Raw genomic sequence first — 26,064 nt, forward strand, 5'->3', positions numbered from 1 at the left:
GTGGCGTACCCTACCCTGTGTGGCGCCACTCTTCCACGTCACCATGGCTAAGAAAACCTAAAAGACATCCACTCCACGTCGAGGCTGCTGCGGCAAGAAAGTGGGCTAGGCTAGTGCGTTTTTGCTGCGCGACTACCTGATGGAGTTGTTCTCACGCTGTGCTGTCCCTGGTTCCCGCGTGGCGTGTGCTGCGAGCAGAGTGCTCCACAGTGAACATAATCGTGTTTAGGTGTTTTAGGATAATAATCTTTACAAAAAAGCAACCGCGAAAGAAGCAACAAAAAGTACATTAGAATGCTGATTATACTTGCGTGTACTTGTGTGTGCGTGTGTGAGCTAGCTAGTAAGATGATCGTACAATGATCCTTGCGTGTGAGTGTTTGCGTGTGAGTTTGTACATGTGTGTGTGTGTTTGTGCGTATGTGGGAGTAGAGTTATAAGTACGGTTAGATAAACGATCGATGAAACAAAACAAAAAAAAAACGAAAATGGCTTTACTCTAAGAAGAGGTACTTTTGGGACAACTTTAGATAAATCAATAATTCCCCCTGAATGGTTCCCCACTCACAACCCAGTACGACATTCTTAGCATCCCGCAGCGAACAGCCTTTATCGATCGATTGAAACCCCCGGATTGATTTATGGGACAATTTTTCATCATTTTTATTTTGCCCAGTTTTTTTGTTAACGCAACGCAACAGTTTGCTAACCCCTTCGGCGTACAGTGTCGGCACTGTTGGAGCTTGATTGTTTTAAATGAATTGCAATTAAAGTGCGATTATATTGATGAGTTTTTCGATTTTCACCTAGGATCGCGTCCACAGGGGTTTCCCGCTTGCCCCAGCGTTTAAGTTTATCGTGCCGACGTGAGTCTGTTTTTAGCGCACCACTCACACAAACGTATACAAAATTGCATTTATCGCAGCCTAAAGCACCACTCAATGAGTGCTGCTTATTTCGATTTTTGGGGCCGCAGAAAAACTTCGTCAACCGGAGTTCGGAGTGTCTCCACATGAATTATGCATCAGCAAGCGAAGAAGAATCCTTCCGCTCGCGGGTTTTGCTTCCCTTTCGGTGGACCGCATTTAGCGCAGACGTTGCTTTGCTTGTTTGGTGTTGCAGGTTCATTAACCTCTTCTTCTCACCAAAGTGGGGAGGAATCATCCGTTGTTAAACCCCCGGGAGCAAAAAGCATCCTCAAGCGGGCCACCGTACCCCCTATCACAACATCCCGCACCTTGTGTTTGTCATTTTCGTGTGCGTGGTGGTTATTATAAATGTAGATTGTTCGGCGACTGGTCGGCCGGGTTTGGATTGGACAAAATAACGTTTCAGTTAATTTATTGACCGCAACCAGTATTTTCCTTTGGCGGTTGATTTTTTCCCTTTTTTTCCTTTGGTAGTTCACCCCCGGTGGGTATGATGATTTTTTTTTTTTGGTTGGTGCATTCCCAATCAAGGAAGGAGGGAAAGTTTTTGCAAAGTGTTCGTTTTTTTGCCACCGGCTAAGTAGTGGCGAGTGTTTTGGGCGGGTGACGAAAATAAATCAATCGTTGGTCAACGTTCGTTACCTTTCGCTGCAAGGAAAGTTTTTCCGGAAAGCAAAAGTGATGAAAATGTTCAATGTCCACCAAGGCACACAAGCCTTTTGTCAGAGAGTGCGGGACTAGGAATGTCGATAAACCGGTCTCGTAGGATTCAATAATTTCATGCGAAAATTTTCCGGCACCTGAGTCGAGTTTCAAAACAACATTAACAAACAACATTAGCTACCCATTATTTTACTCATAACAGTAAATAAAATAGATTACCATAAGTAGTACAAAACAAAATATGTGAAACTAATTTGAAGAAAAGCGCCTCCAAACCAGAAGAAGAAAAAACCAGCCCAATGATAAACAACAACAAAAAACATAATAAAAATAACAAAATACGATAACTTCGTTTACAAGAATGATGAGAGAAAGAGAGAGAGAGAGAGAGAGAGAGAGAGAGAGAGAGAGAGAGAAGGATAGCAAAAGAGAGTGGAACAAGAAAACAAGAGAGGAAATAATAATAAATTTGTAAACATTATTGCGATACTTTTATGCTAGTCGGATAATTTTAATTGTAAAGCAAAGTGAAAAGCGGAAAACCACCGTACGAAAGGATACGAAAATGGAGGAAGCCATTTTTCACTAGCAAAACATAAAAATAACCCGGAACCATACACACACATATAAACATCTAACCCATTCAGTGTTACGTACAATATAGGTTAGGTAAAAAAGGAAAAGGAATAGCAAGCACAAATCCCAGCCCATGAACTTATTCAGCGAAGAATGAAGGCAATGTCCCCCGTGAAAATGTTCCTCCAGCAACATAAAACACATACCCAGGCACAGAAAGAATATGAAAGGTGTATCCTGTTTGGCGCATGCAATGGAGTGTGCTCCACAAGGTTGAAGCGGCTTCAGCACCTCCACGAAATCTTGATTTGCTTGATTAGCAATAATTACGTTACCAGAGCTTGCCATTGAACTTTTATGTTGTTTGATTTATAATTATGCGTTTTAGCTTCGTTTTTTATGTTTGTTTATTTCTTGCTCCAGCCCACGATTTTGTCGGTCTCTTTTTTGTTTGTTTCGCGTTTTTTTTATATTTTCATAGCGTAATCTCTCGTTTCCTTCCGGTTTGTTATCTCGCGACGATAGTTTAGTGTAGTGTTTTGATTCATAGTTTAGTTATAAAATGCCAAGTTTAAGATGCTTCTTTTTGTGTACATAAACGTTGTTAGCGAACAATTTACCCGTAAGGTTGCGTTTAAATCATTAAGGATAGGGACACATATCCTGCAAAAGCTTTCGCTTGAATGCTCTCAGTGCCGTGAAGATGAATGAACGAGCTGGCGTTGTTATCGGTTAATGTGTAGCGACCACTTGCATCCCGCTTTCTGCTCGGTAGTTAAAACCATATTCTATTTCACACGTGCCTACACACACATACGAAGCCTCACCTCGTTAAAACAAAAAAAAAAAAACAACAAATGCCCGGCTGTTGAGCCTTACAATTCTGAACGTGAAAAAAAGTTTGCCTTCTGAAAGCTCCTTTTGAAATGAACGTTTTGTCTTCTAAAGCTGTTCTCTCTGAAACGCCATCTACATCGCGAATGAAATCGATGAGTTAACGTGTATGATTTATTTTTTCATTGCATTTGATAGGAACCAAAAGACACACAGAGCCACAAAGATAGAAAAGGAAAAACGATACAAAAAACGAATTAAATCGATACCTGAAAGTGCCATTTTATTGTTCTTTCCTGGAGAGAAAGGGAAAAAATGCAGCAAAATACGAGAATGCTTAGGTTTATCACATAAAACAATAGAACCCACAACGCAGCGAGAAAAGAAAAGTAAAAGTGAAAAAGAGTAAAGAGAAAAGTTTGTTAATAGAATTAGCAAAATTAAGACACACAAAACAGGTAACAAACAGTGAGGACGGGGGAACAGAGGAAAACAAAATGCCTTGAAGTTAACCTATACCAGACTTAGGAACGATCGAGAAGCACAGATACACACGCCCACACTGGATGAAAACAATTACTGTTACAACAAACTATCGGCTAAAAGACTTGTGGAAAAAGACAAATAGGGAAACGAAATTGTTTTACATAAAGAAAAGAACGTTATAATATGGAAACCTGTATAAAACACATAAACATTTGCGCGGGTTGAAGCAACCGATACGTAAATAAGAAAAAAATGGGAAATAGCAAAAAGGAAAAGCACACAGACATACACAACATGGGAACCAAATTTTCTGCATAGTGGATAAAGTTTATATATATACACCTTCGTCGGTGATGAATGAAGCGTGTGTGCGTGTGTGTGTTATTACATCCTTAGGAGCGGTCATATATAAGAATCAAATTCTTCGCTCTTAAGCAACGAAACTTTTTCGGAATGATGGAACAAAACATTAAGATTGAACAAGAGAATTTCAAAGAACTTTAAAAAACGAGATAAGAAATATATTTTAGGGCTACTATTTGAATGTTTGATAGGTTCGATGAGGGTGGAAACAGCATCGATGTCCTTTTAAGCAGCGGTAACACTACTCACCAAATTCCCTTTTTCGAACTACGTTTTGGCACCCTTTGTGATATAATTGATAGTAGTGAAACACTCCCTATTGGAATGCGTGTGTTTGTTTTTTCGTTCGATTTTCTCGACCGCTACGTGGAAGGATTCTGTTTCGCCGTAAAACCCGTAAATGTTAGTATCAAAACTAACCAAACCACACACAAACACTGTAGCCGCTTTCCGGTGTCATATCTCTGTCCGAAATCGCCTTTTTGTCATCGATAAAACAATGTTAGTCGCCTTCGCTGTATTACCTCACCGTGTTTAGAAATGGCATATTGGTCGGATAGACAATACAACCGATATTCGCCGGTATTTTCAAACGACACATTTGATACGAAAACTTTGTTGCTTTTTCACTCCAATTTTTGCATAACAAGGACTCAAATAGAAAAAGAGACAGACAAGCTAATCATTAACCAGATGGAAGAATATAAAGCAACGATAATATATAATTATATGAATGAACCATAAAAATGTCCGTCCTCTATCGTACAGTAAAACAAAAAGGCACACAGCACACGCAAAACCGACCCACATCATTAAAGCGAACCTGCTGAAAGGAGAAGATAACAAAGAGTTAAATAGCTATTCCGGCATTTTTCGATACACAATAGCATTAAGCGGTAAGAAAACATATAAATGTGTCGTTGTTGCACCATTTTGTCGTCCGGCTCCATTGCGCTCTCATACACATGCCTCCCTTGTGTTGCTCTAGTAACTTATTAGATAGTTTAGTATTGTTTTTCACTCTTTGTGTACTCTTTGTGTACACACACACTCTCTCCAGTACAAAACTTGAGCATAGATTCGCCCCGTATGTGTGTGGCGTATGACAGAGCAAAGAGAGAGAGAGAGAGAGAGAGAGAGAGAGAGAGAGAGAGAGAGAGAGAGAGATATTAATAGATTCCGTTCCGACGGTAATCGAAGCGTTCAATATCCTATTAGTTGTTAGCATATCGATAAAGAAGAAACAAAATATACAATACACACACACCAACAACCTAAACACGATTTCGAAACATATCCTCCAACAAACTGATTACTATTGTTAGCCTGCATTGTTAGCAAATGGAAGCAAAAAAGAGAAGAAAACCCAATTCTAATGCCAAGCGATGTGTCCTTCTGTAGTTTGTCGACCGGGGGCCATCTCACGAAACGAGCTGAATCCCTCTATTTTTCATTAAACGATTTAACAAGTAAGATAAGAACAGCCTGCATATAAACGTAAAATGGGAAAACAGGAAACAGGTAAGAACAAACAAAAACGAAAAAAGATATTACAAATAGGGACAAGTAAGCGAAAAGAGAAAAGAAGGGGAAAAGAAAAGAAAGAACCTTCTTCTAAGGCGAGCTAGGGACGAACAAATGTAAACGATAGGACAGTGCAGTATCGTACAAGCGATAACATAACAAAACGATATACATTTTAAGACCGTTAGTGTGTAAGTTTTACTTTTACAAAATGATATACTATTTAAATATTAAAACGATCAGTAATTCTGATGAGGGTAAAGCGTTAGCTGCTCAGAAGCAGCAGACAGGCGGACGGAAAGGTACAGATTCAGATGTGAAACCGTAAAGATATTGCGAACCATACTCAATGTTATATTGTCCGATTTATATGAGCAAAGCGTACGGGACGGGAGATAAATAGAGGACGAAGATAAAACAAAATAAGCCCGGCGATCACACTTGCAGTATATGAATGTATATGAAATCCCAAATGCACCCCAAAACAGAGAAGCAGAGCGAGGAAGGCTTACACACAACAAACCCACACAACTAGAGTAACAAAAACAGCATCGCCAGCCAGTAAGTGAACGTTTTAACATCCATAAACTATAGCTGTACATCAACCACACTAGTGAGCAACGTTACGTTGAGCAGGAGCAGAATAAATGGTGTTTAAAGGCAAGAATTAAGCAGCATACAGATACCAGATCCTATAGGCATATGTTACGAAATAAAACTAGACAAACAACAAATGTACCCCAAAAGTCCTGGTCCCAATAGAGAGACAAAATGCCCTTATAATTGTTGTCCGAGCACACCATATAAAGAGACAGAATTTAAGACAGTAGACAGTTGCAGAAGGAAAGTTAAAACAAAAACAGACAGCAAAACGGGAGCAGTAAATGAACAGCAGCAGCAACAGCAAGCAAACAACACACAAATCCCATGAATGAGAAAATCTCGAAAATATACATATACGTATTTCTTTATTGTTAATACAAAAAATACATCCACGGTGTATGTGTGTGTGTTTTCACTTTGTTATCGATGTCCTATATCACAACAACCTTTCGGTGGCCACTGGTGTGCCCTTCGGCTTTCAAAACCAGTAAGTCAACTGCATAGCACCATCCTTCGTTTTCTGCGTGTCCATCGTGCTAGCCTGCCGTACGAGCCGCTTCATCGATTGTCGGCGTATCCGGGCCAGCTCGAGCGGTGTCCGTTCGGTGGAGCACGAACCCGACCCGGTAGCGAACGTACCGGCATTGATTGGGACAGCCGCATTCAGCTCGAGTGCCGCATCGGACGGATCGTGCGACAGGTTTTCGTACGAGCTTGTGGGGGACTTTTTGCTCGGAATGCACCGGAAACACTCGTCAAAGGTCCAGTCCTGCCCGAACAGTTCGCCTTCTTCGAGCGTCTGGGGAAGACGATGGTGTAGCGTTTCCGGTAACCGAAGCCCGGTGAATCCACCGAGTACGGAAACGCAACCCATTATGACGAGTGGTAGGCGAAGGTTTTCTTTGCCCTTCGGGAGAGAGAGAGAGAGAGAGAAACATTCGAACGTTAGTTATTGGACACAGTTCCGTTTGGAAGATCCTTCTTACCAAGTATGTAATGAATGGAATAACGATAAGACCGAGTCCACCGATGTAGCTGGATGTGCCAATGCCAACACCACGAACCTGCGTCGGATAGAGCTCCCCAGCGAATGGATAAATAATCAGGAACGAGGCCGATATCATCGACTTGGACAGCAGGTACAGTACGAGTGTTTCCGTAACCGCATCCTCCGATAGGACGACAGTTACAATACAGCTTATACCGCTGCAATTGATAATTGCTATTGTTACTACATTTATTGTTAGCATACATTCAGGCGCCTCATTAAGTCTCCAATGCGCCTAAAAGTATGCTATACGGAGCCATTTTCTTCATTTTACCACAAATTATTGAAGAAATCGATCCATATTGCATACTTTCAGTCCCAATAAGCCGCCTTATCTTTCTTCCTACCTCAGTATCATCAGTAAACACATTGGCCACCGACGTCCCCATCGGTCCATGATAATCCAACAAATAATGTAGCTCGGAATCTCGACGAGCGAGGACAGAAAGAAGCTAAGGTACTGATTCTCCCCCAACGATGGTCCATAGTAGCTCAGTCCCAGATAGACCGTCTCGTTGGCAAACCAGTTCAACGTGATCAGTATCGTCTTCAGTCTCATGTTGGGCGTTTTGCACAAATCGAACGCACCGATCGTCTGTTCCGTGCGCTTCGTCGTACGGCTCTTCTCCGCCTGGACGCGCTGCTGCAGCCGCTTTCGAAAACTGTCCGGCAGTTGCTTGCCATTAACGTTGGCCATCTTCTCCAGTATTAACAGCGCTTGCTCAAGCTTACCCTTCATCAGTAACCAACGGGGAGATTCGGGCATTACGAGCAGATAGAGAAAGTAGAACAGAAACGGTACGGAAGTGTAAAGTGTCAGCTGTACCCAGTCCCGTATCAGATAGGTAACACCGGCCAGCATCATGATGCCGAACGTGTAGAACGTACAGGTCATTACGGTGACGAAGGACCGATAGTTTGGGCCGACCAGTTCAAGCGCAATAATGAATGGGATTTGGTAGACGGCCGGTATGGTAAGGCCGACGATGACGCGGCTGAAAGCCCACATCCAGAAGCTGGTACTGGCGGCGGTGATGAAGCTACCGATGAGCAGTGTTGCCAGACAGGAGAAGTACGATATCCGCCGGCCTAGACGGTCGTTTAGCAGACCGAACAGATACACACCAACGGGACCACCGGTGTTGAGCGCTACTAGCCCTAGTGTAGGATAGATGTCGTAATCGCACACCAGATTGAACTGTTACGAAAGGTTATACATAAAAGAAATAGAGAGAGCATTGGAGATGGTATAGAAGTCTTTTCAGCTTACTTTAAGGGAATCACACATTACGAACTCCGATTAAACACCTTTATTTGCATGAGCTGCAAGGCAAATATTGCTAACAAAATCTCGTCTCTCTGTTGGGGGTTTCCCCTTCCAATAATACTCACATCGATCACTATAGATGACTGTACAACGGTGGTGTTATACTCCCATCCATCCAGACACGGTTCCGTTGGCCATGAGCTGTTCGGTGCCAGCGGCCCTTCTAGATCGTCACTGTAGTTCAGTATCTCTTTCCAATCCACTGCGTAGCGGGAACATTTGCTGTAACTTTCCACCCCGTCAAGCTACGGAGACGAGAACAAGCGATTATCGAACACCGTTGGGTATGATCGGGCATCGAGAGGTTCTTACCTCCACCATCGGTATGGAGTACATTTTGCGTTCCTCGGCGGTGAAGTTTTCGAGTTCTGGTACCCGACACCAGTACTCCTCCGGTACGTCCGTCATAAATAGTTGATTAAATGCACAGAACCCACACGGTATGCAGGCGGGAAGACATATCAACCATAGCAATAGCTTCTGATAACGACCAAACTCTCCTATCACGGGGAGCAGTTCATCCAAATCGAAAGGTTCCTGTGGATAACAAGAGAGTAAGAAAAGCAATCCTTTATCCCATCGTCCCACATGAAAGGCGATCGCAACGATGTTCACAATACCCCAAACCCGTAATAGAGCCACATTATAAAAGTATTAGAGGGGGTAGAACGAAAAAAACACGGAAAAAGACCCAGAACTCGCGACAACTCCACCAGTTCCATTGCCCCTAAAGTGTCGCCAAACTACTCGAGCGTGAATGTTTGTAATTGACTCTGGTAAACGGATTAGTCGCCATTTGTACTGCCACCTCTTTTAGTATGGTGACCGCCACTCTGGCTCTATGCTCGGATGGCCTCTTGTTTATTTATTGCATAATCTTGACGGTGACAGTAATAGTTACTGTAGCGTGCATTTTGTACACACTCTATTACGTCGCCCGACGGACGGTATCCACGCAAAACGGGGAAGGTTTATCCTCGCTTAAGCTGATGTGCTTCCGGGATAAACCCAACCCAGGGCTCTGAGGACTTTTGGAGGACTGGAAAAAGATGGCGTTTGCACGTGTTTAAAGAACTAGTGCTCCGGGTTTGTTATATTGGATTTGCGTACATTGCATCAGTTGTATTTTGATGACCTATATTTCTGGACTCTCTGGAAGGATTAATAGTCATGAGGGGATTTTATGAGGATCAAGTAATACTTGTGTTTAAATATGTTTAAACTGTATAAATTATTCGTTTTAAAAATTTTACAACAATTATTTTAAACAGGATCTGGACCCGGAACTGGTGCGTTTTAGACAAGAATCGATTTAAGATCTTTAATGTCAGGACTTTGATGATCTTTGAAGAATCATCAAGACACTTGGTTAAATCTTTGCTCCACTTAGAGTTAGTCCTATCAAAATATGCGCTTCTGACTGAGTTCCTCATCCATTACTTCCCAGCCTTGAAATACCTCGATGTCTGGCATCTCCGAACCTGCAGTATCTCCCAAAGTTGACTTCCTTACAACATTATTCAATTAGCATGCATCGCATGCATCTCTCTCAACCGTATGCGGTCTTTCCTTTCCGAGACTGCTGACGTGCTGCCTGAGATGCAGTGCGTGTGTGCATAAATGGACGGCAACGCAACGGAAAAGCGTGCAAATAAAATCATTTACCATAAATGCCAATTCGCTGCTTCTGCTCGCGTGAGCAAAGTAAAGGAAGGCGCGCTAAAGATCAAACGCAACTGGTTCGCCTTAATGGGGAGTCCGTGTTGCAATTGGTTCCGTCAAGCCCGTTTTATTCGCTTCACTGATTAATCGCAAAATAATACCCTCCTGGACATACTATTTCGAGTGCATCACAAATTACTTTTTAAGTAGATTGGAAATTTTCTTATCTAGACACGACAGCTCACTCACCTCGGACATCATCTTCTCACTCTCCAGGATCTCCCCCTCATCCAAATTTTCCTCCTCCTCCTCCTTCATCTCCTTCGGTGGTTCTAAGGACGGCTTTGCCGAACTGCTGCTCCGTTTGCCGTTCATAACTTCCGTGTTTCTGCTTCCGGTGTAGCACAAAAACCCGTTGTGCTCACTAATACTGCCGCACCACGTTGCCTTCCCCCTGTTGGTTGGCGCGGTTCACTGCGGTACGCGTTGCAAGCTTCTTCGCCTTAACGACGGCCTCCGTTGATGTGCTCCGGTTAGAGTTTCAGGAACACTTCACGCAAAGCACTTCTTCCACCGTAGCCTACTGCTCTCACACGCTGGTGGGGTTCTTTTGCGCACGGTGATTATTTAATTAGTGCACCAACATGGTTTGTGCTATGTTTCGTGACACAAGAACGGCTCTCACTCTCTTCGGCGCAACTAAAAGAACGTTAACGTATCCGCATCGAACTCACCACACTGAATGGGGTGGTGTGAGCTTGAATTCGCGAATCACTGGACACTTTTAGAACCTGTTGTCTACCATGGCACGTGCTCACTGTTGCATCTAACCGCATCACATCAGGTACGCAAAAATCCCCCTACTTCTTGATGCGTATGCGCGTTCTGCGAACTTTCCCATCCGACCGTTTGGACGAGCAAACGCCAACCTCAATCGAAACCACCTTGGGACTTTTCTCAACCTATCTGATCCAGCTGGATCGGATAAGTGTACACGCGCTGTGGATGTATCCACATTCTATACGAAACACAGAGGACGCTTATTGAGGTCATTCAGTTGATGCAGGACTGGTTGATGTTGAATATCTTCCATGGAACGGACATTCACTTACACGGACATTCGATTTATTTAACACAAAGTTTTTCTCCTTTGCACAACATTCCCAACTGCACACTCTTCAGATACAGCGCGAATTTTGCACACTACCAGAATCGATTGGCCAGCATTGTGTTTTCGCTTGCCTGCCGTGTGCACGGCCACGTCCTCACAACTGAGCAAAATCCATAGGCAAACGCACCACCCCGTGTACGGTTGGCGGCACCGTGCAGCAGTTGCAACGACTGCTTCCGACTTAGCATTCGCGACTGCCGTTGCGGTGTACTCGGCACTTCGGTTCGATCGGTATCACCTACAGACAGGGCAGCTTCGGGGACGCGCGCGTAATCGGAAACTCGACGCTCAAATCCAATTATAACAATCATAACACGGGTTTATAAAACCAAACCGAGGCACGGCCGTGCACACGGAACGAGTCCAGCCCAATGTGGTCCCACAGTTTCTACGGTCGCCGAGAACGAACACACACCCGAACGTACGATCCGTTGCGCACCACTGGTGAGCTCGCTGGGGCCTTAACGACTGAGCGATGCTAGCCCGGCTGGCCCAACCAACCGGATGGAGGCTTTCGGCGACCTGCGAACCCCCTTCACCGGACTCGCGTAGTGTAGTCCAGTCAAGGGTATGTGAGCAACGGTGCGGTTTGTGCAATCGATACGCGGCAAACCTACGGGAAGCTGTGTTGTTTGCGCGGGAAAACCGCACAGCGCTTGCGTGTCCAACCGATTCCGAACCCCTTCGCCCAAGACACGTGGGGCACGAAACACACACACACACACACCGTCGGAGTGCATTGAGTTGGAGACGACGTCGACGACGGCGTTGAAGGTGTTTGCGCAGTTAATCATCATCGCATCAGAATTGAATAATTTGCCACATTCAAAACAATTTGATACCGGTCGTAAATCATTCCACACGAGAATAGGTATGGGGGCTATGGTAATCTCGGTGGTGATATGAGGCTTGATCTTCAAAGCCTTGCCTGTAGGTCGATACGGGTGCCATTATGCTGATGGTTAAGCTATCTCTCAAGGCACGCGATATCAGCTCTTATCTGGTGCGGTGAATCTTACCGGCCATCGGGCCTGATTCATTCATACGTGCATACCCTCCATTGATCTGTCAAGAATGCACGAAATGCAGCATCCACGGGTTGCGGAGTAGTTGGCGAATTCCATGAATGACCGATAGACCATTGGCACGTAATGGGAAATTTATTCCGCCCTTTCCTTCGCGCACACACGCTAGCTCGCTCGCGTGTGCGTAACCCTTGAGGTAACAGATGGTCCTACAAATAGGGGTCTTTATAATTGTAATTGGTACTGTAGTAACGGGTCGATCTTAAACGGTGGACAAGATCGCAAACATTCATCACCAGCTTAATGTTATGTAATTATAACAAGCCGGAACCATTCAATGGAATTTACAGTCAATCACCGTGTCACTGTTGATTAGATGTACTCTTTACGGATGGAAGCGAACGTTTCTTGTTGATGGAAACTCTCACCAAGGCATCATGTAGAATTTTCTTCTTGGCCTGCACACAAGTTGAGAACGTCCTGCTGACATGACCTGATACTCAAGACAATTCTTCAAGAACTGACGCCGAGTGACGATTTAATTCTTCGAAGACTTTCCTTCAACATACCCAGGTTAAAGATCCGACGAAGTATGTGTTGCGGGGAGCAAATCCATAGTAGGGAATTTGGAACAGAATCTTATAGGCAATATTTAGGACTGTGATGACTGGGAAGTTTAATCTCTCTAAGTTGTTTTTACATTAAATGCAAACCTTCCACTCCTGATGTTCCTACTTGATCCGAATACAATATCAAATAGCATTGAACATTATTTCTCATGCCTAAAACAGTTCTAGGGGAAAAACATAATGCAACTACAATCATAAATAGAAATTTATTTTTTTACTTAGTGAGAGAAAATACACGGATCCGCTACTAGTGCCAATGCTTAACACGCAGGCATATGCCTCAGGAACTGTCCGTCGGTGGTCGGTTGCGCGAATCGGTTTCTTATCAAGTACGTTGCTAATACTTCAGCCACCTCGTGCGGTCGATCTTCGTGCACGGCGTGACCACAGCGGGCGAGAACTTGCAGCTGAAACTTACCCTGCATCTGTCCGACGGTGAGCGCTCGATCAAGATTGTCAATGCCCGCCAGTAGCAGCAGCTTGGGCACATGAATGTCTAGGAACTTTTGACTCAGGCCCGAGAACCATCCTTCCCAGTATTTTTCCGACTTTGATAGATCTATGCGCCAGGCGTATTTTCGCAGATTCATTGACGTGCCGGATGGTGTTGCCGGTGGAGTGATGGCAGGATCATTTCCGGAGGCGCTCGAATTATCGCCACTTTCTGCATCTTCCGATATCGTCATTGGATGTTTAAACTCAAGCTTTTCCTCGGCGGAAGCATCTGCTTTGAGCGGTAATTCGTTCGTTGCCAGCTGTTTTGTTTCGATGCTGCAGAACAAAAGGCCCATAAGTCATCTATTGTGATCGCATACGATGGATATATGTTTGCACGAGACTTACTTAATTATTTGCCCAGGCATTGAAACACGGGCCGATTCCACGTTCCGTACCTGTCCGCTTCGAACACACCACTCGATCGCGTGCTGAATGCTTTTGAACGTGGTGGGACGCGATCGGAGAAAGCTCTGCATACTTGCCAGCGCTTCCAATGCAGTACCTTCGACGACATCGATCACAACCACACCGATAAGAGAGGGAAGCACAAACATGTTGGCTGCATGTACACATATTGCACCACCCATCGAGTGTCCCATTAGTATGATTGGCGGGGCGGACTCTCCGTACATCACTTGCATCACGTCCCCAACATCTCTGCGTGTGGTGTAATCAATGGGAAAGATAGGAAACATGATTCTTCAGTATCGCTTATCTGTGAAACAAAAAATGCAACAGTGGGGCAATTGTGTCATACGTGGCCAATCGTTCTGCTGATAGGTCATCTTCTTCTTCCGTGTACGTATCACCATGTCCCCGGATGTCGAAAGCCAAACACTGGCAGTGAATCAGCTTGGTAACTTCGCTCTACAAACGAAAAAGCAACGAAACACTCCTTAATTAAAGCTTACAAAAAAAAACATAAACACTATACTTACACTGAAATGTGCCCAGGACAGTGCGGAAAATCCCCCACCATGAAGCAACACCAGCAACGGTGCACCCGGTTCGGTTGGAGCGGACAAATAAACTCTGAATTTACCTTGCTTCGTTTCTACGTCCTTCTTTTCTGCGAAGAATTCATCCCACATTAATGGATTGTAATCCGTCTGTCGCCGAAAGCCGCGATCACTGAAAACGGAGCAAAACAAACAAAAAGGATTCAGAAATTGGCACGCAACAGGGTCATCGGACGAAACGGAATTGGGGTCGTGAAAATTTAATGCCGTAAGATGCGTGCGTTAGAAACGGACCAAACGGAGCTTACCTCGGTTTGGGAAACCGTGGATTGGGACACATCGGTGGTAGTCTGGATTTCATGATAACACGCTGCAGACTGGACATAAGATGACCGGGATACCGGGAGCAGTTTGTAAACACTTTACACTTTTATGGGCAACACAATTTTCCAACATCGACCGCTACTGCGACAGGTACAAAAAATCGAACAAAAACACAACTGACAGCAGCGATGCTTGTGCGTGAAATCGACTCGTTCTACTTGCTCCCGTCTGTCAGCCAACCGTCAGTGAATGTAAACAAATGTGGTCAAAACAATCAAAACGTTGCCGGTTCTACTCTCTCGTCGCTATGCAAATTTATTAGGAAAAATGGTGTTTATCCAAAATTATTTGTTAAAATCTGTTACAAAGGTAGTGTAAAACATCACATTTGATATGATATATCACTTTAACTTTCCAACTACTTCCTATTTTAGCCAATTCGTAATTATCTCCGGAGTCGATTTTTGGACACATTGCGCCTAACTACAAAAGGTGGCCACGGTGGTAATGGTCTGCCCAAGTACGGCGGTGTCGGTGGGCAGGGCGGTGCAGTATATTTTGTGGCAAAGGAAGGAAAATCGTTACGTGACGTCGTAACGAAGCATCCGAACAAACGTGTCGTCGCAGGAAATGGAGAGGAAAGTTCCAAGGCTAGAATTCTCGGTCGTAGAGGAATGGACCAAAAGGTGGAAGTGCCTGTGGGTATTCGTGTTTTAGACCAAGAGACAGGCATTATTTCAGAGTTGGATGAGGAAGGAAAATCTTATCTGGCTGCCGGTGGCGGTAGTGGTGGTTGTTCGGGAAATTCGTTCCTCGGCAAACCCGGTCAACTTCGTACCGTAACACTAGACCTAAAGCTTATTGCGGACGTTGGGTTGGTTGGTTTTCCCAATGCGGGCAAAAGCACGCTCGTGAAAGCAATCTCTAATGCTTCGCCAAAAATTGCATCCTATCCATGTGAGTCCATCCTGTTGGCGGAATGTGATGCAAATTTCTTACGAAGACGTTTCTTATTTATTCTAGTCACTACAATTCGACCCCAAATTGCAACGATAGAGTACGAGGACTATCGGCAAATAACGATAGCCGATCTGCCCGGGCTGATTGAGGGAGCGCATGCGAACTTTGGCATGGGTCACAAGTTCCTGAAGCACGTCGAACGCACCCGACTATTGTTGATCATCGTGGACGTGTTTGGGTTTCAGCTAAGTCAACAGCACCGCAAACGCAACTGTCTCGAGACGGTGTACGCGCTAAATAAAGAGCTGGAACTATACGACAAATCGTTGCTCGATAAACCCTGCGCTCTGATCATCAACAAAATGGACAAGGAAGGAGCAGTGGATGAGATATGTAAATACGAACAGTACTTCCATTCGCTAGAGGGTAAGCATCGTATCTCGGTGTTCAATATTCAAATCAATATAATAAATTATTTCTCTTTTCTTTTCTTTTACTCACACAGATGGTCTGAAATTGTGTCCCGAAGAGTTGATACCTAATAAGCTGCTTTCGCTTGACGCCGTTATACCAATTTCAGCCAAAAGCATGAAGGAAATTGAAAAAGTTAAGCAAGAAGTGCGGACAATTCTCGATTTGAAGGCCGAAGAAGCGGTACAACAAGAAGAATCAGTAGACAGAAACGATCAGCTGCAGCTAAAGCTAAATGAGCGAGGACCTAAAGTTGTATAAAGCATAGTATGTTTAGTGTAGGAATATACATCAAGTTGTTTTATGGATGGCGAAGAAGTAATGGTTAGCAAGGACCGTCAATGTACCGTATCATGTGCGCATGCATACACGTATGTGTGCGTGTATGTGTATTTCACTTACCCAAGCAGCTGGAATAGTACCCGAATGGAAAGCAAACCGCTCCGTTGCCATGGGAAACGTTTGCATTTATCGCCGGTTTTCTAAAAGCCATCATCGGCTAACCATAAATTGTTATTGCTTACAGTGCCTTCAATACTTACGGAGCACAATTGCGTGCAGTACGTGGTGGTACGGTTTGGTTCCATCCCGTTTCGTCTGCTAGCTACACGTATCACAATTACTGTGTGCAATTGCAGTAGTTGTTTTTTTGTTACTCTGTCTGAAACTTGTCCAAATCAATCAAACTTTTGTATGAACTTATCCTTGGTTGGAAGAAAGGTTGCCCAGTTCCCAACTAGGACACGAAACGGATACACGGTTTGTGCATTACATCACAGCACGGTAATCGGTGCACATCGGCAGCATTGCAAACATGGACTGGCCCAGTGCAAGGGTGGCCCCGGGTGGCCTGTTTCATACGCCCAAAGCACGCTACACGAAAGAAACGCAGGATTTGATCAAAGGTGAGCCATCTGGCGCCGGGAGAGGAGGTGTATCGTGTTTACAGACCTTCCTCTACATTAAAATTTGTTTTGTTTGTTTTACTAGTTTTAATGGAGGAAGCGAAATTGACGATTCTGCAACGGAACAAAATCAACTATCACCTTCGAAATGGAGAACCCCTGCCGGTACCGAAGGAACCGAAGTTTGAGCAAGAGTACAGCAACTTTCTCCCGATGGCTATTCCGAGGAAGAATATCAAAAAACGGTCGCTCAACACCATTATTGAGAGTGGTGCGTTCGATGTGGAGAAATACGTACCACATAAACCGAAAGAACCGATCGAAAAATTGAAACTTAAGCTCCAGGAACAGATGAGTGGTATTAAGATGTTTCCTGATGACGGTCGTCGGCGGCGGGTAGTCCGTAGCAAAAGTGAAGGCTGTATGGACTTTGTTCCACCGGACCGGGCTAGTGAACGTAAGGAGATAGGTTTGATTTACAGCGATGGTGATCATTGATGTTTTACGTGTTATGTTCTTACAGTACTCGAAGAAATCAACGAACGTGTTCAGTGGCTGGAGGAGATGGAAGCATTGGGTGAAGGGAAGAAGCATCGGGCCACAATTCAGCTGCAGATAGCGGAGAAGCTTAACGAACTGAAACGACTCGATCGGGCAAAATCACACGAAAACGAAATCTAATACCACACAGAGAGCACTCTTCGACCCGCGCGCTTTCCACATTACACACAGAACAGGCATTTTAATTCACCTTCTCCTTTATATTAAATTCATTCACACGCTTAATTCTACAGCAAAATTACAGTGTCATTGCCGGTTGCGTATTTACCGACTTGCTGAAGAGGCGGGCCCCGGTCGGCACGGGAAGAGAAACACGCGTTTCGGTGTTTTCTTTGTAATGAGACCCGCCACGCAAAAAGGTAGAACCCGGGAGGTGGCAATTGAAACGAATCCTCAATTAAACGAATAAAGAAAATGCACTTATGATTCCAGCGTGCTATCCCCACATTGCACCGTCCACATGGATAAACTAGCGAACACCTTAAACACATGCGTCCCTCATTCACTCCGTCACCGATATGCTGCACTATCCCTGGGCCGCCTTGGCTTTGTTTTTCACCTTCTTGACTTTTTTCAAACCGTCCATGCTGGATTTGAGCACCTTGGCGTATGATTCCATAAACTTGGCCACCTCGTCCCGCTTCACTACGGTCGTGAGCTTCTTTGAGCGGGACCGTGCCCGGATCAGGCAGCTGTACTCGGCAGGTGTCGGTAGCGGTGGTTTGCCTTCCCGGGGTTTTGGTCGATCATGTCCATCATCTGCAAAACGACCCCCAAAACAAAGAGAAGGATCAATTCGATCGCCTATACGAGCGATACACACGTGCGGAAACTTACATCGCTTGATTGTTACTGTGAATGAGGAGTCTTTTCGGGCTGATTGTGCTAACAGGGTAAGCTGCGAAAGGAACTGTGGATGGGAACGTATTTATTTTCAATCGAACGAAAGCGTTGATCCTTGCGATGATAGAGGACGGTGATTTACCTCTTCGTTTGTTGAAAGTACCATTTTATCAGTAAAATGTGATCGAAAATTAGATGAAACTTTCGGCTAAAAACAAATTGTGGTCGTGGTCAATTTTTGAAAGGTGGTTCGGTGGCTAGTGATGTACACACTTTGACGGATGGATTGGAATCGTTGAAACCCATCCAACAGGTGCATTTGGAAAGTATAAATTTAGATTGAAATTTTAAAAATGGTTTTAAACAAAACTAGCTAGTGAGTTCTTGATAAACATTTCGGTTGTTTAATTTACTTGTTTCCACAGTTTCGTATAAATATTTCTTAAAATTTTCAAGTAGAATGCAGTTGATTGCAAAGGAGACGTGCTTCATTCATACATTCATTAAATTTGTGGTATTTTTCTGCATCAAAATTACTCCTCGATAAATTTTCATTCGAAGTTCCATAAGATGTAAGCTGAAGTAAAAATCAATAATATAATAAAATAAGCAAAGTTTTTCATTTTTTCCGTCCCGTGTGAATATACGTCACGTGTAAATTGCGCTTAATAATTTGACATTTGTTTGTTGACATCTGTAGTACAAGGTAAAGTTTTGTTACTCATTTCAACCCGCAAAATTGTTCGATTTTATATGCATTTTATCAGATTTTGCACGCCCCACAATTCAAACAGTGTAAATTGTACAATTAGCTTTATTTTCGAATGGATGTGATGATTATTTATAAGCATTCAATTGTGCAAAACGGATTGTGCAGTTTAATCTATCATATGCTGTAGAATTAATAAATGTTATTTCTTGTGTGCAGTTAAACATGACTACCCCAAAAGAAAGCTCAGAACAACAGATTCAGTCTAGCTTACCATGTCTAGATTGCGAGGGACAGCTAATTCTTCAGAAGAATTCCAACGATGGCGATGCTAACGAAAAGAATCATCAACTCTTCAGTTGCAACTCCTGTGAATTGCGCTTGGAAATACAGTAATAATCGCTCGGCACTTTTTAAATAATGTTCAGAAAGTAAACTCTCGTAATATTCACATTTTACAGGATGGAAGACGACTTATCAAAGAATGGCACTGAAAAACGCTTTCAGTGCGATATCTGCAATCGATTCTATGCGACACCAGTAACACTAAAAGTGCACCGATTGCTGCACACAACCGGCAAGACTGAGTTATGTGATGTTTGTGGGGCCAGATTTAAAACACGAGGTCAATTAAAGATACATCGGCGCGTTCATTCGGGTGAAAAACCGTATAAATGTAATGTATGTCTATCGTAACGTTCGGCATTTGTAGCCGTTTTATTTCCTTTAGAATGATTTTCCTTCCTTTTCAGGAATGTGATAAATCTTTTCCGTATAGAGAAAGTCTTATAACACACTCCACGGTACATACGCGCATCAAACCCTTCCTGTGCGTCGTGTGCAATGCGCGGTTTTCTTGTATTGGAAATCTTCTGAAGCATCGTAAAGTACGTCCAACGAAGTGTGGTTTGGACAGCATTCCTATCAGACATATCGGACCACGGCCGAATAAAAAGAGTGAGTAGAGCTATTATTTATGTTTAATAAATCAGTTGAATTAATAGCTTTAACACATTTTAAAAAAGCAATGCCAAGTTTAACTGATCGACATGACAAAGAGACGCAACCTAAACGGCGGCCGAAAGTAACAAGTCCACACAAAACAACTGACCCCGTTGATGAGATCGAATCAGATTGTGTTATTGAAGTGTTTCAGGATGAAGCGTTTTCATCGTCTGAGCAGGACGACGAAACCTCTAATTTTCCAACTCATGCAAGTCCCGAACAGATATTTGCTAAAGAAGAGGAATTTTTAGAGGGCGATGAAAACATCAGCTATGACCATTTGTATGTCGATAAAGAAGTAAGTATTTTCTTTTACTAACCGGTAACTTTGAAAGTTCAAACCATAATTTTAACGTTTCAGTCAATCACTGAGAAAGAACATAACATTATTGAAACTTCGGAAGGAAAAACAAATATCGCACATGATTCCAATAATTCTGCACAGGAAGGGGAAAATTCTGTTCATACAGTTTCCGATAATGACGAAAAAGGAAAATGGGAATATGTCCATGTTGAACCTGATCAGTCGAGTGATTTATCCACGGGAGCAAAATCACACAAAAATAGCAACAAACGCCAAAGGAAGCAACAATCATTTGAATCTCTGGAACAGCTGTTAGACATGGCGAATGAAGAGTAAGATACAAAACGCAACCGTAAGCCTGTACGCGTTGATCGGTATTTGCTAATATAGTTTTAATCATTTTCTTTCTAAAGATCGTTCCGGCAAGAACAGCAACAATTGAAGTGAGTAATACTTTCTACATGTATTAAATTAACTTGGACAGTGCAATAACGATTGCTGTTTCGATCTATCGTTTCAGGTTATTGCACGATCTATCGGAACCCATCGGAACGGTTGATGAGCTCTACCGTTGTAAGCTTTGCCCGCAACAGTACACCACACAGTATCTGATGGCGCGCCATTTAGAACGGTTGCACAGTGTGCCGCTGGATCGAGCCCGGCATAAGTTGCAGTATGTAAAAAATACTACCAAATCTGAAAGGCGATATCGCTGCAAATACTGTGATCAGACGTATGTCAACCGAACGTGTTTGGGAAAGCACATCCTTAAACATGGGCCGGAAGGTTGTTTGATATGCAAATGTGCCTGTTGTGACGTGTATTTCGGGACGCAAGAAGAAACGCGCCAACACGAACTGGAGCAGCATCGTGACCGATTGGAATGTAAGGTTTGCCAGAAGCTGTTCAAAAAACCCGACCAAGTTCTGCGACACACCCGGTACGCGCACGGCTCCGCCGCGAAAGACCGCAACCAATATCTTTGCTCGCAATGTTCGAAGAATTTCCCTTCGAGAATTGCACTGTCCGATCACGAACGTGGCGGCTGTGGTAAATCACCAATCTATCCGTGTGATAAATGTGACAAGCGCTATTCGAGCTACAACTCACTGAAGATGCACCGAACGCTGCATGAAAACCAATTACCTTTTGTGTGTAGCTTCTGTGGGAAAAAGTTTCGCACCAAGGGCCAGCAAAAGGTGCACGAACGCTCCCATACGGGCGAGAAACCGTTCCAGTGTGATAAATGCACGCGTGCATATTCGTATCGAGAATCATTGGTTGTGCATCTTAGTACCCATACAGGTGTAATGCGTTACGGATGTAAGGATTGCGATCAGAGGTTTACATGCATTACCAACTTGCAAGCACATCGCAGAGTATATCACAGATCACGGGTAGCTAGTACGGGTCAACTAAAAAAGAGCCATGAAACCAATGAAATGCTAATAGGCTAATAAGCTGAATGTGTTATATATGTTATATTTGTTTGTATTTGTATCGTTTAATTAATTTAATTACAAACTGCAGGACAAACCAACCGACCAGGAGAGATTTTATCTAAAAAGAAAATAAAAACCGAATCAATAGCCTGATATTTACAACTTAATCTGAGCAAATGAATCTCCGAAAACTTCGAAAGCGTTGCCAAAACTGGTATAGTATTTATTGGAAAGAAAAGAATGATGGAATTGGCAGCATCTTGGCCGCTGTTAGATTTGCTTTCAATATATTACGAAATCGCCAAGAAATGTTTAAAAAGTGCTGTACGGTTCATGCGTGCTTGCGAAAGTAATTTTCATGATATTCAAAGCAAAATGACAGAAAAAAAGAATCAAAGCACACTGAGAAACACGACTAGTAAGTACCCCATCTTCTAGTGATTAGTTAGAAAGTACAACCGATGAAAGAAAGTCATTAGGAACAACAGCAGGAAGTCAAGATAATGGAAGGAGAATTGAATACCGAACCACTCACCTCTCAAACCGTACCAATAGATTTCGGTGAAACTCAAAAGCCTTCACCGTACGGACAATTGGTGAGTAACTCTTCATTGTTCGGAACGATTGGTGAGTTTAGTACGGTGGAGGTAACAGTTGGTGGTTGAGACTAAGCGAATCGTTTGCTTACAGATCTGTGCAGTCAAAAATTCAGCGTTGGACGTGATCCAGGATGCAGTCTAGTAATAAATGCGAAAAAACTCCCAACACCCATGCTATTGCAAATCTCGAAAGTTCATTTCGTACTGGAGAAGGATATCGAAGATCCATTTAGTCCTACCTATATTATCGTAAGTGTTTCTACGTTACGTTTTTAAGAGGTTTTGCGATACTATTCTTGCTAATATTTTGTTGTACATCATACACTCCGGAAAATTATAGGACCATTCAACTAACGGGACATGTGTAAATGGAAATCAGCTTGGGAAGAATATCCGCTCAATTCTAATGCACGGTGATGCCATCTCGATGGCAGCCAGTAAGAATCTGGTCTTGTATCGTGCGTTCAACTGCAATGTGCCGAACGAAATCAAGTCGGAAGCGTTGAAGAAACGGTATCATTTTGGACGAATGCTTGGATCGGGATCGTTTGGGACGGTTTATCTGCTGCATGACACCATAACCTGCCAGCCGTATGCCTTGAAGATCGTGAATAAGGTGCGAATCAGTGTACAACCGTACTCCAGATCGAGTTTCAATAACGAAGCAAATATTATGAACAGTTTGAGTCATGTTAGTGGAATTTTAATGTGGTTGTAGAAGTAATTGATGGAAGTGTTTTATTTTTAATGCACGTTTCTTTTGTCACGCAGCCTTGTGTCCTTCAAATGTACGAGTTTTTCAACGAACCAAACTCGTTCTGCATGCTGCTGGAGTACATGGAAGGAAGTGATTTGCTGACGCGCATTCTAGACAACGGTTGCCTTCAAGAAAATGTGGCCCAGTTCTTTTTCTATCAGCTTTGTCATGCTATCGACTATCTGCACGATCAGGGTGAGTGGCATAAAAAACGTGATTATTGTATGAAAACTGCATACTTTCAGGCGTGATAATAAACTGTTTTTTTTTAAACTACGGAACTTGAGGTTAAGAAACGCCTAAAGCTATACAATGGGATTGTTAAAAATCACTTCTTGTGTATTTACAGACATCATCCATCGAGACTTAAAGCCGGACAATATCCTACTGAAGGACAGCAGCGTGTACACGCTGCTCAAGGTGTCCGACTTTGGTTCCAGCAAGTTTCTGGACGACAACATGTACATGCACACCATCTGCGGAACACCGGAGTACATAGCGCCGGAGATGCTGGAACAGGTCAGCCGCAAAGGGTACACCAACAAGATTGACATCTGGAGTCTCGGTGTGATACTGTACACGATGCTCAGCGGCTTACTGCCCTTTGGCAGAAGGGATAGCATGACAGACATTGATCAGATCACGCACGGTGACTTCACTATGTCACAGCCCGTGTGGCGGACCGTGAAATCTTGTCGCGTGAAGAAGTTAATTTATGACATTTTAAACGTTGATCCATGCGACCGACCATCGATAAAAACGTTGCTCGGCAGCAAATGGTTTCACAACTCGGAGGATGTGCGCCGTGCTCGACACATCATGAACCTTCCAGTTAACTCCTTCCATGATTTGCCTTAACATCGGCGAGTGCTGTAACATACGTCGTTTTATTTTTGAGCTATTATATTGTGTTGTGTATTGTAAATAAAAGAGCTGCTTGAGATAACTTGAAATTACATACTGTCGTTGTGTTTCAATCCAGCACCTACCCACGCCTCAGGCTAGTTCACCGCTAAGCCCCCTGGGGCTCATTTATCAAGCGAACTTAGGAGGGATATTGTGCGAGACACTGTTGGCCCAAAACGTAACCAAACAGTCCGACCTGGACGTATCGTAGTCAACTTATTGGTTTTCCCAACTACGAGGCGAATGCTAGGCTAGGAGAGCACCATTGAACACGTAAGGAGCCATCGAACGAGAACCGGTCCACAGTGCCCAATATGAAACCATAATCCGAACCGCTCCCAACATGGCTGATGGAATAAATAAACTTTCGAGTTCAATGAGCCATACCTCGAAGCGTGCTATGGTTCCGTTCGGTTCTGTTACACCTGGGATCAGCTGGATGTTTTTGAAATAAATGCCCCTTTGCTGGTTCTCTTTAGTATGATGATAGGGGTGCTACCTCTACCTTTATCAAGCTATGATTTTCCTACATCCTTTACCGCTTGATATTAAATGCAGAACGACTTGTACATACGGAAAAACACAGAAAAAACGGCACAAAAGAGCGGGCGGGTGAGTGTAAGAAGGCAAAAACTGTAGCTGAAATGGACGAACGGTAGATTCCATTCTTAATCTTGACTAGGTTTCGAAGGCACCGTTGTCGCTTGCGAGCACACAGCACATACACGATTGAATGACAATCTTCAAACGGAACAACGTTCCCGCTGACTCAAGCACCTACCCAAAGCCTTCCCCCCCGTGGGATGGGGGACGCCTTGAGCCGGACAGGAAAGGATTCTTTCTACCGTTTTTTTTTCTCCTTATTATACTGTTGTGTCCTGTTGTCTTGAACTTCTGCGTGTTGGGGGCCACATGCTCTATTTTCCGGCCTGACGAAAGGGAAAATTGATTATGAGCTTACACGATGACAATGGTTGAGCCTTCACGTCCCTTTAGAGGAATGGTGTGGGGAGGTGGGAGAGGGGGGAACGGGCAAAATCCCGACGGTTCCGTTGGGAACCGAGGGGGACGGTGGGACGGAAGTGAGATAGATGATGAATAAAAAACTAAGGGCGTACAGGTTTTGTACGCCGTACCTGACGAACGGGAAGGTCAAATGGGAAGAGCAGGACTGCTTGCCGCCGTGATGGATGGTACCACTCATGCCAATCGTCCTTGACCGGGTCGAGTGGACTTACAAAGCGCGTGTGGGTGTGCGTATGTAGGGGATGAAAACGAAAGGAACGCGTTTCAAAATCTATTGAAGCTGCAATATAACATTTATTGGTGTAGTTTATTTACGGAGAGAAACAAAAAAAAACAATACGATTTACTATTGTAGTATAAGTATATTACTTTCTTCATTCTAAGCTGAATCACATCTTGTGCACTGTCACCTGAATGTACGCAAGGTGCTTTTTTAGATAGAACATAAAACATCCGGAAAGCGTGCGTTGTGTTTTCAGTTGCATACATGTAGGCGTACAACTTACGCCCTTGTATAAGTGCTGTGTTATTAATTTACGACAATGATATTATACAAACTGAAGACTAGTTTTGCTGCCTGCAAACCTGAAAGGTAATTTTCAGTTAAATAAACTAATAAATTATTGGTCTATAACACCTTGCAGAACCTTAAAAACTACGTTACACAATAATGATTGCTTATTTTGGGCTTTAAAAATTTCAATATACGATTGGGAAAACGTTTGGGCGCAAAATGCTTTACCTTTATCTTAATCGTTCAAGAAAATACTTCGCATCGGAAAGAACATGTTTACAGAACCGGAACGATTCTTCGAACTCTCCTTTTTTATCTGTTCCAGCTGATGATCTTCGTGTGACCAGCGTTTCGTATAAGGCCATCTCGACCTTCACCATCAAGGGAAGGCGAATGGTGCCACTGACGAAACGCCATTAGTCTTGCCGTCGTACTCATGTG

At 43.5% G+C, this 26,064-nt stretch overlaps 7 protein-coding genes across 7 annotated transcripts; 4 read left to right on the forward strand and 3 right to left on the reverse strand.

Moving 5' to 3' along the window:
• Window positions 1-6,456: 6,456 nt before the first annotated feature.
• Window positions 6,457-10,390, reverse strand: LOC128710913 (carcinine transporter). Its single transcript, XM_053805776.1, has 6 exons — window positions 10,265-10,390; window positions 8,666-8,890; window positions 8,419-8,598; window positions 7,374-8,224; window positions 6,965-7,184; window positions 6,457-6,885 (listed from the first exon to the last, which is right to left on the reverse strand). Exons 1-6 carry the CDS (start codon window positions 10,388-10,390, stop codon window positions 6,457-6,459), a joined length of 2,031 nt encoding a protein of 676 aa, XP_053661751.1.
• A 2,710-nt stretch (window positions 10,391-13,100) lies between these two features.
• Window positions 13,101-14,682, reverse strand: LOC128711954 (protein phosphatase methylesterase 1). Its single transcript, XM_053806845.1, has 5 exons — window positions 14,606-14,682; window positions 14,277-14,469; window positions 14,096-14,205; window positions 13,684-13,995; window positions 13,101-13,611 (listed from the first exon to the last, which is right to left on the reverse strand). The coding sequence occupies exons 1-5, from the start codon at window positions 14,680-14,682 to the stop codon at window positions 13,101-13,103; spliced, it is 1,203 nt and encodes a 400-aa protein (XP_053662820.1).
• A 266-nt stretch (window positions 14,683-14,948) lies between these two features.
• LOC128715658 (GTP-binding protein 10 homolog) lies at window positions 14,949-16,313 on the forward strand. The gene is made up of 4 exons (XM_053810568.1): window positions 14,949-14,990; window positions 15,056-15,578; window positions 15,645-16,007; window positions 16,087-16,313. Exons 1-4 carry the CDS (start codon window positions 14,949-14,951, stop codon window positions 16,311-16,313), a joined length of 1,155 nt encoding a protein of 384 aa, XP_053666543.1.
• A 553-nt stretch (window positions 16,314-16,866) lies between these two features.
• On the forward strand, window positions 16,867-17,638 carry LOC128715659 (UPF0193 protein EVG1 homolog). The gene is made up of 3 exons (XM_053810569.1): window positions 16,867-16,957; window positions 17,043-17,414; window positions 17,481-17,638. The coding sequence occupies exons 1-3, from the start codon at window positions 16,867-16,869 to the stop codon at window positions 17,636-17,638; spliced, it is 621 nt and encodes a 206-aa protein (XP_053666544.1).
• Window positions 17,639-18,044: 406 nt separating this feature from the next.
• Window positions 18,045-18,527, reverse strand: LOC128715660 (signal recognition particle 14 kDa protein). The gene is made up of 3 exons (XM_053810570.1): window positions 18,504-18,527; window positions 18,356-18,428; window positions 18,045-18,277 (listed from the first exon to the last, which is right to left on the reverse strand). Exons 1-3 carry the CDS (start codon window positions 18,525-18,527, stop codon window positions 18,045-18,047), a joined length of 330 nt encoding a protein of 109 aa, XP_053666545.1.
• Window positions 18,528-19,268: 741 nt separating this feature from the next.
• LOC128712478 (zinc finger protein 845-like) lies at window positions 19,269-21,836 on the forward strand. The gene is made up of 7 exons (XM_053807370.1): window positions 19,269-19,462; window positions 19,532-19,751; window positions 19,823-20,027; window positions 20,096-20,373; window positions 20,437-20,711; window positions 20,793-20,822; window positions 20,900-21,836. The coding sequence occupies exons 1-7, from the start codon at window positions 19,296-19,298 to the stop codon at window positions 21,834-21,836; spliced, it is 2,112 nt and encodes a 703-aa protein (XP_053663345.1). The 5' UTR covers window positions 19,269-19,295.
• Window positions 21,837-22,324: 488 nt separating this feature from the next.
• LOC128715349 (ovarian-specific serine/threonine-protein kinase Lok-like) lies at window positions 22,325-24,035 on the forward strand. Its single transcript, XM_053810232.1, has 5 exons — window positions 22,325-22,448; window positions 22,512-22,669; window positions 22,761-23,111; window positions 23,192-23,372; window positions 23,527-24,035. Exons 1-5 carry the CDS (start codon window positions 22,325-22,327, stop codon window positions 24,033-24,035), a joined length of 1,323 nt encoding a protein of 440 aa, XP_053666207.1.
• Window positions 24,036-26,064: the final 2,029 nt, after the last annotated feature.

Source organism: Anopheles marshallii, chromosome 3, assembly GCF_943734725.1.
Source record: "Anopheles marshallii chromosome 3, idAnoMarsDA_429_01, whole genome shotgun sequence".
NCBI classification, from domain to species: Eukaryota; Metazoa; Arthropoda; class Insecta; order Diptera; family Culicidae; genus Anopheles; species Anopheles marshallii.